The 15,463-nt window shown below is 41.7% G+C and overlaps 2 protein-coding genes across 3 annotated transcripts; one reads left to right on the top strand and one right to left on the bottom strand.

The window, feature by feature from the left end:
• The first annotated feature begins 874 nt into the window (after positions 1 to 874).
• Positions 875 to 7,760, top strand: LOC149846902 (PHD finger protein ALFIN-LIKE 4-like). Of its 2 annotated transcripts, none has more exons than XM_089998199.1 (5): positions 875 to 1,085; positions 1,223 to 1,255; positions 2,035 to 2,263; positions 7,059 to 7,191; positions 7,284 to 7,760. In XM_089998199.1, the coding sequence occupies exons 1-5, from the start codon at positions 992 to 994 to the stop codon at positions 7,551 to 7,553; spliced, it is 759 nt and encodes a 252-aa protein (XP_089854325.1). In that variant the 5' UTR covers positions 875 to 991; the 3' UTR covers positions 7,554 to 7,760. The 2 variants fall into 2 exon arrangements, with proteins under 2 accessions (XP_089854325.1, XP_089854324.1); XM_089998198.1 differs by having other exon boundaries at positions 888 to 1,085; positions 7,287 to 7,760.
• A 2,452-nt stretch (positions 7,761 to 10,212) lies between these two features.
• LOC149846901 (uncharacterized) lies at positions 10,213 to 12,414 on the bottom strand. Its single transcript, XM_089998197.1, has one exon. It carries the CDS (start codon positions 11,595 to 11,597, stop codon positions 10,602 to 10,604), a length of 996 nt encoding a protein of 331 aa, XP_089854323.1. The 5' UTR covers positions 11,598 to 12,414; the 3' UTR covers positions 10,213 to 10,601.
• Between the last annotated feature and the right edge of the window lie 3,049 nt (positions 12,415 to 15,463).

Raw genomic sequence — 15,463 nt, 5'->3', positions numbered from 1 at the left:
CTCGACTACTGCTTAAAAAATAAAAATAACATTATTTGCCCTTTTCTCATGAAACAAATCTTATGATTTTTTCTTTTAACAAATCAATAACAAAAGCGATTTAATTGTCCTGTTTGACTAAACAACGGTAGGGCTGCACATGAGCTGAGTTTGAGTCAAGCTCAGCTAGTTTTAAAACACAAATGCTCGATCTCGGCTTCAGCTCGAGCCAAGCTTTAATGGTACCGTGCCCTATCCATCTTGATTTATTTTAAATTCAATAAAAGGAAAAAAAAAAGTTAAAGGTGTGAAGGAGACGAAATTTGAGCTTGGCACATTCTACAAACCTAAACGAGTTTGCTCGAGCTTGAACAAGCTCAATAAGTGTTGATCAAACCCAGCTAGATTACACAAACAAGGCTCAAGCTCTTTGTTCAAGCTAGGCTCGTTTATTTAAATCGATGAGAGATTAAAAGCATGTAGCTTTTGATGTGTTTTTGTGGAGCCCACCGCAGCAACGCAAACTTTGGGCTCCCTTTCTTCGGCAAAAAGAAGCCCCAAAATCAGCGAAAACGTTTTCCGTTGGGAGAATCCGACTCGTTAACATCATAAGAAAAGGATTCGTGTGAAGCCTCATTTAGCGACATGCAAACGCCCCTAAAGGTCGCTTTGCACTGCTAAACCAAGAAATTTCAACAAAAGCACTAAAATCTAATAAGAAAAATGTTAATGCTTTTTCCGTAAATATGTGTTCAGTTAGGGGGCTTTTGTAAATTACCCATTAATAAAATAAACGCATAAAAGATAAAGGGGAAGAAGGAAAAACCCAACTCTCGCCCTCTCGCGCAAAATTCCCGCAGGGAGCACCGCTTTCCCTCCTTTTCCAAAATCCCTCTCCCTCCCTTCCTCCCTCCCTCTGAAATTTCTGTGTTTTCCTCTTCTTTCTTTTTTTTTTTTCCTGCATTTTGGTGCTTCACGGTGCTTTGAGAAAGGAAGTGGAGGGGGTGGGGGGATGGAGACGGCGCCGTACACCCCGCGAACGGTGGAGGAAGTGTTCAGGGATTTCAAGGGGCGGAGGGCCGCCATGATCAAGGCCCTCACCACCGGTCTCTTCCCCTTTTCCTTTTTTGTTCAACTAGTCTTTCTTCGGTTTTTTCTCGGGAGAAAGATATTGTGCGGTTGCGCCTTCTTTTGGTCTGTTTTGTTTGATTATTTTTATTGTTGTTTTTGTTGCTTTGTTCAGAGGTGGAGGACTTCTTCCAGCAGTGTGATCCAGGTTAGGGTTTGTACTTTTCTCTCCTTGTTTTTTGTTTCCTTTACTCTTTCGTTTGTGGGAGCTCGTGGTGATGAATGGCTTCGTGCATGCTGCGGTTTCTTGCTTGGTTTCCTTTTTTTTTTGCAATTTTCGCTGGTTCGGCCCTTTCGCATTTTGAAATTTGTTGTCTTTTTCGCTTTTCCTTTGGATAATTTTGTGGTCGAGGGTTTATTTTTATAAAGATTTTCTGTTTTTCTGTGCTGGCCTTCCGTTAATTTGGAGTGTTGTCTTTTTTTTTTTCTATTTTTTTGACTTTTGCAGTTTGTATTGAAAAAAAGTGGACTGGTTGTTTTCTACTCACTTAAGTTTTTCCGCCCTTTTCTTTTGTGCAATGTTTTTTTTTTCGGTTTTTTGGAAATTAGTTGGGATTTTAATTCCGAGAGTGATGCTGAGGGTTTTGGCGTACTTCTTATAGTACAGTAATTTCTGCAATTTCGAAACCATTTTTCCACGTGATAGAATTTTCTTGGAATTTTTATCGAGAGAATTACTGATGTCATTTACAGTTTTTTTGCTGGAGTTTTTGGCGTGTTGCATTTTTTTAAAATGAAACCTCGTGGAAACAAAAAATGCTTTATTTAAAGTAATTGATATTAGTGGTAATAAATAATATTAATAGTAATAATAAAAATAAAATTATTATTATTATAGCCTTAGTACTACTATTTTTTAATCTGTTTTTGGGGTGCGGATTTATATTTTTATTGTTTTGAGTTTCGATGAACGTGGGAATCCTGCAGAGAAGGAAAACCTGTGTTTGTATGGATTCCCCACGGAGACATGGGAAGTTGCCCTACCTGCAGAGGAGGTGCCGCCCGAGCTTCCGGAACCTGCACTTGGCATCAATTTCGCGAGGGATGGGATGCAAGAGAAGGATTGGTTGTCTCTGGTTGCTGTGCACAGTGATGCCTGGTTGCTTGCTGTGGCATTTTACTTTGGTGCTAGGTTTGGATTCGACAAGAACGATAGGTAAATTTAGCCTGTTAGCTCTCTTGCACAAGAGTGCATATGGATAATCATAATTTGGCCAGTGCTTTTCTTGTTTGTTTTGATTATTAATGTGGAATATTTCAAATCACGCTTTATCATTACTTCTTTTATCTGTTCATGTATTAGAAAATGGTAATCTTCAAGTCTCTTATTGGAATAATTCTGGTGATATGGTTTGCGTAACAGTCCTGATTATCAATGTATGCAAGATTCACATGTTAATGCGATTATAGGTGTCTTGTCTTAGTCCTTCAGTACCAGACATGCAAGCTGTTTGAATTTCCATCTTTATGATGTTATGTGCTGCTGATTATTTAGTTCTTTAAACTGTAAACCCAAGATAATTTGGAAATATCTTGATGTAAGCATTAATGTTTCTACTTCCTGGTAGTACATGGGATATGCTTTGGCAATTGGCATTTGATGTGTGTCTTTCTGGTGCAGTTGTTTGCAAGATGGCATTTTCAGTGACAATTTGTAAAGACCAATCAATATTCCCAGTTAGGATGCACGTCTTCATGCAGTTCAGCATAATGTAGTGCATCCATATGCAGGATCGCACAAACTGAGTAATTGTAGTTAGTGGCTCCAAGGTTCCATTGTACTTGCCGTTCTTGTTTGAGTTGCTCAATTTAGTGCTTATTAGAATGTGCTAATTTGCAGTATCAATAAAATGGGTGGATTGATACATGTTTGATGAAGATGATTGAAATTTTGTGTATTTGACTTGTTCGATGTCCATGAAAACATATTACGTTGATACAATTGTAGAAGTGCAAAGTTGACGGAAGAGCCTACGACTTTTATTGTTGAAGTCTTCTTATTATCCTTATCATTTCCACCTTTTGTTTTTGCTCTTTTTGACACTAGAGATGGAAGTGGAAGTGGAAGGGAAGATCTCAAACATCGGTGGAAAATTATGAATATGCTTTTGAAAAGAGATCTTGATATGGTGACCTATTAGAGAGGCTGCATGGTTCATAGTTTATAATATGTAGGTTATACTGATAAGTTGTTGTTCTTTTGTATGGTATTATATTTAGATGGTTGCCAAATGGTATTGTCTCATTTTCTATTTATAATGGGAATGTTGCAATATAGCCTCTTACAGTTCCATGATAAAGTTATTCCAACTGTCCTATAATTTATGATAACATTCTTATAATTCTTTACAATTTTGATGATTTGAACGGTCTCTTTTCAAGGAGAAATTGCATTTTCCAGATGATAATTGTATTGTTATCCTCTTCAATCTTCAGACTGTATCAGTTAAATTTGCTAGAGGCTGTTGGCTGGTGACATTTCAGCTATGAGTGTGGAACTGTGGTTTATTAGTGTGACCCCTAATGTAGTTTGCAGTCTGTTCTGTTTAGTGATTTTATCTCCATTTATTTCTATCTTTCTGTTGAAATGTATTATATTCTTAATCTAGAATATTAAAATTGAATGTTTCTTAACTTATAGTTAATTGCCAGCCATCAATTATTGTTCTTTTCTTTGTCAAAATATTCCTTTTGTCTCTCTATAACTAATCTCATTTTTTTATTCTCACCTTACAGCTCATAAATTTCCATGATACCATATGATTTGATACTTTTCTTTTTGCAATAAAATCATAACTATATTCAGCCATTGAATGTGCATAACTAGGTGCTCAAGAAGCAAAGATACTATGTCTTGGAATATTTTATTGAACGCTATCACTCTTGCAAGTTGCAACTAAACTTTAGGCTTTGCAAATAGTTTGTGATCTAATGTGATACCTATGATGTTCTTGGTTACTGTCCATTGGGCATCCAGCTCATGCTCTAGAAGGTGCAAAAACTCACAGTATAGATTGTTACTGCTGTATGTTCAAAATGAATAAGATTAGACATTTACAGAAACAACGTAAAGCATGTTCTTTACTGTTTAAATAATGCTGTGTAATCTTGCAGTTTTGCTTTGTTACTTTGATGAGAATTGGAGAAAGAAAGTGTTTATTGAGATAAAACAAAAGAAGACAAGAATATAGACCTGTTGATTTGTTTGTGACAATTGTGCTTGTACATTGCATGTGAGTTTGAAGTTGTGCAGACCTATCCTGCAGATATTCCCCTCCTGTCTTGATTATATTTTGGCTGTCCCTGTTCAGCAGAGCAATGAACTAAATGGTGTTTGGTTGTCATAGACCCAAGCACAAAGGCGTGGCTCTGTAATTATGATACAATATTATATACAAACAGCTTTGTTACATGAAGGAGCTTTTATCTGTTTTATGTTTTGTAGACACTAGATTTTGATATGCCATGTTACTAAAGGATAAAAGCAAGACCCTAGGCAAGCTATGAGAACTAGCACTTGTTTGTCATGTTGCATGATTATTTGAAGTTTGATATATGTTTATGACTTGTTTTAAATAGATTCTCCCTAAATCCTATGCTGCTCCTAGTTACAAGGCTTATTTCCATGCACATTTCTTGTCTTGAATGTGTCCTAACTATAATTTTGGGGTTGAGAATAGTGCATCTTGTGGTGTTGCTTTTTCCTTTCATCTTCTTTTCTTTTTGATTAGTTAAAAGGAGGGATGCCCCCTGCAAGGTTCAAATCTTGGATATCTCATCTAACGATAAAGCAACTTTATTGTCAGACAATCACAATGTAATTTCCATCCCATGTTATGGTTTAAAATTGCTTGTCATGTTCGATATTTGTTTGACGTGAGTTTTGAAGAAGTCGCAATGTTTAGGTTGTTTGAAGAATTGAATGCTGGAGTCTTAAAATGGATAGTGTCAAAATATTTAATCAGCTTTCTGTTTGAGTTGCCTGGTGAGGAAATTCTTCATTGGTTTTAACTGATTGGGCTGTATATCTGCCAGAGAATGTGATATATAGAGATTGATGCTAGTATTTACTGATATGGTATTTATTAATATGTGCATAGTGAAGTGGAATCTGTAACTGTAATGCAGGAGTGTTTGAGGAGGTTGTTATCGTTGTTGGGTGCAAAAATCAACATGGATCAGTTTAGTTATATAGTTCTAGGTTGTACTGAAGGAATAAAACATTGGTGAAAATTTGTGCATTTTTGTGCTCACTGATGGTCATGCACACCCCTCTCTCTCTCTCTCTCTATATATATATATATGTGTGTGTGTGTGTGTGTGTGTGTGTGTGTGTGTGTGTACCGTTGAACACCCAACAAGTTCGATGGAAGTCAAACTGTTTTGCACCGCTGATCGCGCATGTGATCAGCAGTGCAAAATTTTTTGTGCAAGATTAACCTTTAGTGGTGGTCAGCGACCACCGCTAAAGGCTAATTTTTGCAAAATCATGCATCCGGACATCCGACCCTTTGTTTGACGAAAGGGTGTTCAACCTTGCACCCTTTAGTGTGTGTGTATATGCTTTGTTTATAGTGAGTTGCAGAGAAGCCTAGGTTATACGAATTGTTTTTGCTGCTACTGGATTTGGTGGTTGGACAGAAAGCACTATTAACTGTTTCTGCTTGCCATTTGGCTGTGCTAGGATCTGTCACATAAGTACAGGTATGGATGCGGGTGCTTAGGGTGTGATGCGACATGGCAGTTTAAAAAAACTTGGCTGTGGGGGTGTGGATATATATATATATATATATATATATCGTGTGCGTATATGTGTTTATGTACATACTATGGATACAACTGGAGTTGGTTAGGGTTAACTGAGTCCAGTTTAGAACAGAAATGGACCTCAGTGCTGTTTACTGCACCTGACACTACAGAAGCCGTGTCCAAGTGTTGCTGCACCTGCACGGGTGTGGGTGCAATACAGGTGTGTTGGCCTTTTAAAAGAGTCTGTGTTACATAGGCTAGGCGTTATGTGTTTATTTGCTTAACCCCACAATGATTTATCTGCACTCTGCATTACAGTCTATAAGCTACTAACGTCATTATTCACAACTCACAGGCTCTCTGGATGGTGTTAAACTTTAAGGGCACATTTGGTTGCTCCTTTAAAAAGTGATTCGGAAACAATGTGATTCAGAATCACGTGGTGTCTCATGTGATTCTGAATCTCATGTAAATTAGAAATGGACTCTCATTTGTGAAAGCAAATGAGATTCAGTTTCTCACAGGTTACCTTTTTGTGTTTGGTTGAGACCCCATGTGATTCTGAATCACGTAATTCTAAATCAAGTTGATTCAGAATCATTCTTAAAGGAGCAACCAAACGTGCCCTAAGAGTCAGAAAGTTTTCCGGGAAACCATTACCATAACCAGAAAAGCAAAACACATCGAGTTTTATTGTGAGAATAGAGTTATGACTTAAGAGTTTTGCAAAGAAGCTTCTGAATTATTGTAAAAGTTGTGATTCTAGAGACTGTTTTGGGGCATGCGCCATGTGCAAATCTAAATTTTGGTGAGAAAAGTGAAACAGAAAAAGGAATTTCATTTTTAAAAACATCATTCCATTCTTGGAGTACTGACACCAAGGGTGCTGACTTCTGCTATATCTTACTATCTGGATAGCTATCTTGGTTTGCATTGAATTCTTTTTGGTTAGAAAAGCATATGTATTTTTCCTTGGTCACATGAAGAATGTATTTCTTGTTCTTAGGTGATTGGAAAAGCTGTCTTTTGGTCTGACCTACAGCGTAAGTTGCCTGAGTGTTCTTGGTTTCTTCACTGGTTTATTGTGTATTATGGGTTTTTCCTGGATAATGACATGCTTCTGATTCATCACTTTGTTAGAACTTTTCATTCACTCTCTTGTTTGATTTGAGGTTAGCTAATGTTATCCTCTGGTGATGCAGGAAAAGGCTCTTCAATATGATAAATGACCTCCCTACCATATTTGAGGTTGTCACTGGGACTGCAAAAAAGCCCGTGAAGGATAAATCATCTGCCACAAACCATGGCAATAACAAATCCAAACCAAATAATAAAGTTGTAAAATTTGACTTTGGTGATTACCTGAGATTAGTTCCCCTTTTGTGCAGTGCATCAATTCATTCTCTTCAATGTTTTCTCTTGTACAGCAGCGATCATCCGAGTCTCAGGCCAAATATTCAAAAGGGGCACCGCACAAGGAAGAGGATGTAGGGCTAGAGGAAGAGGATGAAGAGGAGCATGGGGAAACGCTTTGTGGTGCGTGTGGTGAGAATTACACTGCTGCTGAATTCTGGATCTGCTGTGACATTTGTGAGAGGTGGTTCCATGGAAAGTGTGTGAAGATAACGCCTGCGAGGGCTGAGCACATTAAGCAGTACAAGTGCCCCTCTTGTGCCAACAAAAGGGCGCGCCAATGAAAAACCCAAAGGTTACTATATTTAATCAAACTATCTAACAGTATGTAGTTTTTGTACCTTTTCTTTGTTTAAGATAGGGTCTTGTGCTTTTTCCCTTGGGGAAAGAGCAATATGTAGGGATGGTTCGGGACTTTATGTGCAATGTTGTTTCTTTGTTAGGAAAAACATTAATCCCCCGAGCTTGTTATAAATCTTCTCTTTTAGCATTACATGGTTTTGAGCACTTTAGTTAAGTCGACTATCCAGTGGGGAGAAGTGGTCTCTACTTTTGTAATTCTGGTATTGAAAGGTTTTGTCTTCCCCATCTTGTCGACGTAACCATATTCACCGCACTAGAGTTATGTACTGCTATCAGAAATGTGGGACTTCATAAACTTTGTACATTTCAAGCCCTTGCCCACCTTAAATTTGTGTTTAATTTTGATCCAAGTAAACTCCCTTCAGAAAAAAGCCCCTGACGATGCACACTTGCAATATAACATGTTCATAGATAAGCCGTTTGTGGGCTTGGCTTCTGTTTGGCTCGTAAATAGCTTGTTCAAACTTGTGAAATTGGCCCGGCAAGCCCGACACTAACCCAACAGGCGTTCAGTTCGGTATAGCTTGTTAACCAGGAATAAATAGATTTCATATGTAATTTATACCATAAATCTGTCACAGTGATACGTCGACAGAGGGTGAATGATGCGGATCCGACTCAAAAGTTTAATTTTTTTTTGGAAAAATAGTACGTGGGCACGGATTTTTTTTTAAAATTTTTAATCAATAAAAAACTAATTGTTTGATATTTTAATGTTAAAAATACATTTTGAAGTAAAATAATATTTTAAAACATTAAAATATTATCTATACGTGTTGGTGTCCATGTCTCTATGTCTGCTCGTTCCACTAGGGAGAAACACCGCCAAAATGGCGTGTCCCTGTGACAGCCATAAAGGTGTAGATCATTGAAATGTTTGGCTTGCAAGCAATAAGCTTGGAATTTAATTCCTGTTGCTGAAAATTTTGTAGTGCAATTATTTTGATTCACTGCTAACTTTCCGTTGAGAAAATAACTAAATGGGCTAGACGTGCTCTGAACTGATATTTTATGGACGCACCATTAAAAACCTGGTTTCCTCTTGGTTATGCAATTCTAAACAAAACCAGTTTGTACCTACCTGCTTCACTTCCCGACTCAGTCGATTTTTTGCAATATCGGTCGGTACTGACCTGAAACGGAACCCAGTTTATATACCAACCACTTGGATCTGAACTGATTTATATAGGAATCTGTAATAAAATAATATCGATACACTCCAGAACCATCTCATATCTGAACGGGAAAAAATTGAAAAAGTTTGTTCGATCTGATTTAAGTGTTACTTGAACATGGACAAATTGTAATTGTATAAATTTGAGCCATCAATACTTTTTCAAAATCTTTATTCAACGATAATTGTCTTGAATTACGCAACCCAAATGCTTCAGTTCTTGCCCCCAACAACCAACTCCCAAACAAGAGAATAGGAGAGTGGGATATACACGTTCAACGCCCCCAAGCTCATTAGCTTTCACCTGCCCAGTCATCATACACATCACAATGACAAGGGAGGGAGAGTAGAACACAAGAAATAAAGAAAGGATATAGGACCACCGAAAATCCCGTTGCCAAAGAAGGGAATCGTCCCTTCCACTTCACCTCACAGCTTTTTATTTAATTCTATTCTATTTTATAAAATACGGAAGGATCTATCCATTGGACGAGGAAGAGGGAGGGAAGGGACGGAGGGGACAGGGGAATCGCCCCCACCAACCTATGAGTCATCAATGCTGTCTACACACGGATAGCCCTGGTTAGATGAAAAATGACCAAAACACCCCTCCTCATGTCGTTAGTACGAGGCATCTATTTCTGAGAATCGTTGAAGATCGAAACTCGAGAGAGACCTTATCCACTTGAGCAAGATGGCGACTACCCATCCACTCCATTCAACCAAAATATGCAGCACCACCCACAGAATGATGCAGCACCACCCACCCAACACATTGTTGAACAAAGGCAGCCCCCCTTCTTCTCCCTCCACCTCCTTTATCCACCAGTAGTATACACGTGAAACAGAAAGTGCACAAACTATGGAGAAAAAGCAAAAGAAAGAAGCGATCAAAGGGCCCAAACTCAATAAATAATGCTCAGAAGTTAGCTGACTGTTTTCTTAAAGGGCACGTTCCACTCCCAGAAGATAAGACTCCTTATTATCTCATTAAAAAAAAAAAGAGCGAGAGGAAAGCACTCCCAACTGCAATAGTCCACCAAAATTCTGGGAACGCCTTCAATTGACTCTCTCTCCTAACCAAACCAAAATGACGAGGATGTCCCCACATGTCCCCAGTGAATCCAACCATTGAAGCAGATGTTTGCCCTAGGGTCAATCTTGAGTCTGTTATGTTATATAGTCTTAAAATCTTAAAAAGATTCTAGGCACCACCAATAGGCGTATCATACAGGCTAAAATGCATACGTCAATTTTATTTTGCACCACTTAGAACTTAGAAGGCTCAAGAGCCAGAGAACAATGATGAAATGGGAATGCCATGGATCAACATGGCCTCACCCTGGTTCACATCAAGCCAACATGCAGAGAGAGAGAGAGAGAGATGCCCATTGCAGATTCCTAAATACAGGAAAAAGTTCCAGTAAAAAACCATGAATGGTGACTGGTACCCCATAAAGTCACACCAACACAAGCATGAGAAGATATGATTGTGGCCGTATATATTGCCAAGATCACCACTACCACCATGGACTCAAAGGAAAGGAGTCCATGTACGCCAAACTTAAATAACGCTGGCACTCCTAATGAGTATATACTGCAGTCAAACCATTACATTTAGATCAAACCATATAACAAGAGAAAGAGGAAAATGAGATGATTTGGTGTTTACACTAACAGATGGGAAGAAGCCCAAATGAAGCAGGCAATGCAAACAAGAAAAAAAAGGGAGGAACTCACAACTTTTCTTTCACTTGTTTCTTTTTTCTTCCTCCTAATCCTCTCATTAAGTCGATCACTCTAGATTCTTAGCCGATAGACGCTTGAGGAACTCGTAGGTAGTGATCATGGTGGTGGCGGACAAGGACATTGAAGCCCACCTCGGCCCTAAACCTCTGTAACAGGCGGTCCATCCGCCTTCCTTCACCAGGTTTTTGAGCGTCTGCCCCACCGTCAACCTCCTATTCTCCTCCCCATCCAACACCTGCAGCCTTGTCTTTATGGTGTCGAGGGGCGTGGTTATGAGGGCGGCCACCCCTCCCGCCACTGCCGCACTCATCCCTTGCACCAGCACCACCGCCTTCGAACTAGGCTTCCACCCTCCTCCCTTCTCCTCCTTACTGTACAAGAAATTAACCCCTCCCCAGATCCCTCTCTGCGTCACCGAGTAGGACGCCCACCACACCGCGTTGGAAGGGGCGTACGTGAGGATCGACATCCCGAACCCTCTGTAAAGACCCCTCAATCCGCTCGTACACAGGATCATCCGGAAGGCGTCGATCCCTCCCTTGTACTTGGTCTTCAACCCTTCCCCGCCCTGGACCATCAGCCGCTGGCTCACCACGTCCACCGGTGTCCACACGAGCTGCGCCGCCACGGCGGCGCTCACCCCGGCAGCGGCGTTGGCAATGGCTGCCGCGGCAGGCTCCGGGAACCCGAGCCTCACGGTGGTGGTGCCGACGTTGCTCTTGGTGATCTCCAGGGCGGTCATGTAGAGCGCCCGGGCCGGGATGGTCCCCATGAGCGAGGTGCAGAAACCCCTGTAGAGGCCGGCGAGGCCCTCGTGGCGTAGGATCCTGAGGCCTAGCCGGACGCAGGGGACGTGAGAGGAGGAAGAGGAGACCTGCTGCCGAGTCTTGAGGACGACCGTCGGGTAGAGCGTCGCCGACACGCCGGAGAAGAGCGCCGCCCCGAGGAGGAAAAACTTAGATTTGTCGAGCATATGCCAGTCGATATCCGCCGGTAGATGTATCTCCGAGCCCGAATCCTCCTCGGCCGTAGTCAGGCTCATCTTCGCCACTTTCAACAAGACGAATCTCTCTCTGCTGTGTAGCTGACCCTTCCCTTTTCCACCTCCCAATTTCTTTCTCTTTTCACTAAACCAAAGACCTGAGTATTTACAAACGGATCTCGCCGCTTTCCCCTCTCCTTTTTTTTTTTTTACAAAACCCTAACCTTTTACTGTACAGAATTTACACAAACGAAAGAAAAGAAATAGAGAAAGAAAACCCAGCAGCTGACACCCCGTGCGAAACCCTAATTCCGGCAAAAACTACAGGAGACAATTCGCCAAATCCGATCTGCTAACCCTAAATAATCATAACAACAAGTTATTGAACTCTTCAAAAACCTTTTTCTTCTTATCCTTTTTTTACTTGCGATTAGATCGATCCGGAAATCCTAACCGACGAAACTTCCCCCAAAATCCCCATCAGAAAACCCCTGACGCGAACGGAATCAAGAGGCGTGAAATCGGAGAACGAGCTACAGAGCAACCGAGCGGCAGCATCACACAAGGGATCCAAAGAAGAATCGAGAGAGCGAGAGAGATGAGTTACACAGAAGTCGGATCGTTCCGGAGATGGATGGAGAGTACCTGATGCCTTCGTTGACACTCAGGCGATCGGAAAACTCCGCCGGAAAATGCGGATCTAAGGGAAGCGAGAGCTGCGGCAGTCGCGTATTTACAGGCGGGGGAAGGGAGTGTGGAGGACGGAGACAAAAGAGAAGAAGAGGGGAGGCGCTATTCACTCTCTTTTCTCTCCACTCTGTGGACGGGCCCAAACAGAGGGCGGGGTTGAGGACGATGGCCTCCCGCCTCCCTACCCTTTAATAATATAAACCCTCATCCCTTAACCAACACACCCTTTTTTTGCTGACCACCGTCCTTTTTTTTCTTAGCAAACTGTTTTTTATCCATTGACAAATATGCCCTCTCATGAATTCAAAGATAACGCGATTGCCCCCTCTCTTCCTCAGCCCCTGATTTTTTGGAGGAATGACACAGCTTACTTTTTTCTGACTCACTAAACATATGCTGGTTGGGTTTTTGGGAATTGGAGACTTACAAGAGGCCCTTTGATATGAATTTTTGTTGGTGTCTGACGCTGATACGAAAGGGGAACACTCCCACATCGAACACACGGCGGAAGGACATAACCGGTATCTCCGCTCAGTGACAGAAAACCGAGGGCGTTGGATCCACAGGAAGCAAAAGAGGAGATCACCACCGGCGCCTGATCACCCCCCAAAAAAAAAAGAGAGAAGGATGCCATTATCGTAATTTTTGGGGGAAGCGTGGGCGTTTTAGACAGGTCGAACGACACGCGTCGGTCGGTCTCTGAAGATATTTGCGGGGGGAATGGAGAAAATCGGACTGCCGTGCTCCTTTCTTTGACACGTGGCAGACGTGCGCAGCGTCAGATTTTGAGGGGGATAGAGAAAGCGGTCCGTACGCTCCCCCGCCGTGCGAGAGACCGGGGCTCCACCCGACCCGATGTCCGAAGGAGGTGATGCGATACGAGTTCGGCTGGATTTTGGATCTATAAGGGATGACATCCGATCCATAATAGCGTAAGGCCCACACGCACAGTAAAGAGTAAAGAAAGATAAAGTTATCTGACTTCACTTCTGGATTTGGCAGAATGAGTTGCCACGTGGAAAGCTTGGTTCGGAGTTCGAAGCTCGTTATAATGCTATCAGTGGCTGGAACCATTTGGATCGCTGGTTATTGTATAAATGAGTCACATGCATTGTCAATTAAATAAAAAGAAAAAAACGAAAAAATAATAACTTGGCACGAAAAATTAACAAACCCATATACCTGTTTAGAGGAGGAAACATATATGGGCCCCACTAGTTTGGGGCGAAAAAAAAGAAATGACGTGCTCTCACAGGATCGAGAGAGAAGCAGGTTATATGTCCCCCCCCGAACAGGGCAGTTAGCTATATCTCATGATCGGGGTCCCAAAGAGCACCACGTATGTAAGCATGTGCATCTCGTATCCTCATGTTTGTCAGCATTAATTAGCGTTGGAGTTTGATGCGATTACCAAGACTTAAGTACACTCTCCTCTATTGGTGCAAAAAAAATGACGGTTCTTGAAAAGGAGTGGTTGTAAAGACTTAAGTGCCCCGAAGATGATTATTTAAGACCCAGTCTCTACACTGCAGGATTATCCGAGAAAGAAATCTTCCCTGGAGGAGGCCATGAACATCAACCCTCTTACTCTCTCTCTCCCTTCTATTTCTGCTTCTGTGAGGGGGGTCTGAGGGCTCCTCCCAGCGTGTTCATGGCCTTTTGCCCTTACAGAAGGGGGGATTTACATTTCGTAGAACACCCGTCACCGGAACGAGATGAACACCCGTCACCGGAACGACGGCTCCACTGAGACCTCCTCGCTAGGGAGAAGAAGACAACGTGGTGGAGCTTCTGCTGGCCATCCTCAGCGCGACTGCACCGACTGGGTTGCTGTCGAGGAGGAGGGCGAGAACGGTGACTCTTAGTTTGGGCAATCTTTCTTTTGATGATTGTGGTTGTAATGTATCGTTGAAGTTAAAATGGGGAATGAAATGACAATAGAAATTGCTGAAAATTTACAGAAATAAACTAGACTCAATAACAAAGACACCACTTTTTACGGATTTGGAATATGACCTCCGGTTAGGAAGATATGACTCTGACAAGTTGGTCCTAATTTACGGAAGACACTACAAATCGCGGATTTGGAATATGACCTTTGATTAGGGAGATATGACTCTGACAAGTTGGTCCTAATTTGCGGAAGACACTACAAATCGCTATAGCGATTTGCGGAAGACACTACAAATCGCTATAGCGATTTACGAATCGCTATAGCGATTTGCGGAAGACACTACAAATCGCTATAGCGTTTCGCGATTTACGGAAGACACTACAAATACTACAAATTGCTGTAGGAAAGCCCGATAATACTACAAATCATTGTTGGAAGGCCCAAAAAAATTTTGGTCCGCGCCGGGGGGGAGCCCCCGGACCCCCTCCTGTAAGGGCAAAAACTCTAAATCAGGCACATAAGTAGAGAGAGAAGGGAGAGAGAGTGAGAGGGTTGGTGTTCATGGCCTTCTCCAGGAGGAACCCTTTACCTCTCTTGATTTCTTCTCTACAGAGAGAGAGGGTTTTACAGTGTTTTACGAAGAAGGAAGAAGAAAAAGATGACGATGCAGCAATGTAGGATCGTCTGTTGGATGTGCACAGAAGTAGAGAGAGAAGAGAGAGAGAGAGTGAGAGGGTTGATGTTCATGGCCTTCTCCAGGAAGAACTCTTTGTTTCCCTTGATTTCTTCTCTAGAGAGAGAAAGGGTTTTATAGTGTTTTACGGAGAAAGAAGAAGAAAACATGTTTGTCCTTTTTTTGAACAGAAAAAGAAGAAGACTTTGAAGAGTCAACATCATCCTCGACTTTCTGGATGGAGGACATGTTTGTCCTTTTTTTGAACTATTTGTTTTTTCTTTTTTGAATGAAAGGCATTTTTGTCATTTTCTCAAACCATCACTTTATGAGAAGAATAACAATAAAGGGTACTTAAGTCTTTGCAACAACACCAGAGTCCGATGCAAAGTTATGTCAACATACACGGGAATACGAGCCCCATGTGCTTGTATACGTGGTGCTCATTCAAAGCCCCGAACACAGACGTGGGATTCAGTGAATCATCGGGGGCGAACATACACCACCCTCTCGATCGAGAGTGTTGCCTTCCGTAAATGAGAGGAGTCCACGGTGTGGCCTTTGGATCCTTTCCCAGATCGGTTGTTGAAAGGTTGTGAGTAGGGATGGCAGTGGGGCGGGGCGGGGGACAAGGTCTTCACCCCCGCCCCGCCTCAAGATTAGAACCTC

The sequence above is a fragment of the Nuphar pumila genome, chromosome 2 (genome assembly GCF_984573655.1).
Source record: "Nuphar pumila chromosome 2, dmNupPumi1.hap1.1, whole genome shotgun sequence".
Classification (NCBI taxonomy): Eukaryota; Viridiplantae; Streptophyta; class Magnoliopsida; order Nymphaeales; family Nymphaeaceae; genus Nuphar; species Nuphar pumila.
The sequence above is the reverse complement of the archived record's forward strand: the minus strand, read 5'-3'. Positions and strand labels throughout refer to the sequence as shown.

What these genes read in the sequence shown, in the direction of transcription:
- LOC149846901 (XM_089998197.1), bottom strand. Translation starts at nt 11,597, where the DNA reads ATGAGCCTGACTACGGCCGAGGAGGATTCGGGCTCGGAGATACATCTA.
- LOC149846902 (XM_089998199.1), top strand. Translation starts at nt 992, where the DNA reads ATGGAGACGGCGCCGTACACCCCGCGAACGGTGGAGGAAGTGTTCAGG. An exon ending in CTTCCAGCAGTGTGATCCAG is followed by an intron (nt 1,256 to 2,034) that starts GTTAGGGTTTGT and finishes GGAATCCTGCAG; the next exon opens with AGAAGGAAAACCTGTGTTTG. An exon ending in AATCCAAACCAAATAATAAA is followed by an intron (nt 7,192 to 7,283) that starts GTTGTAAAATTT and finishes TCTCTTGTACAG; the next exon opens with CAGCGATCATCCGAGTCTCA.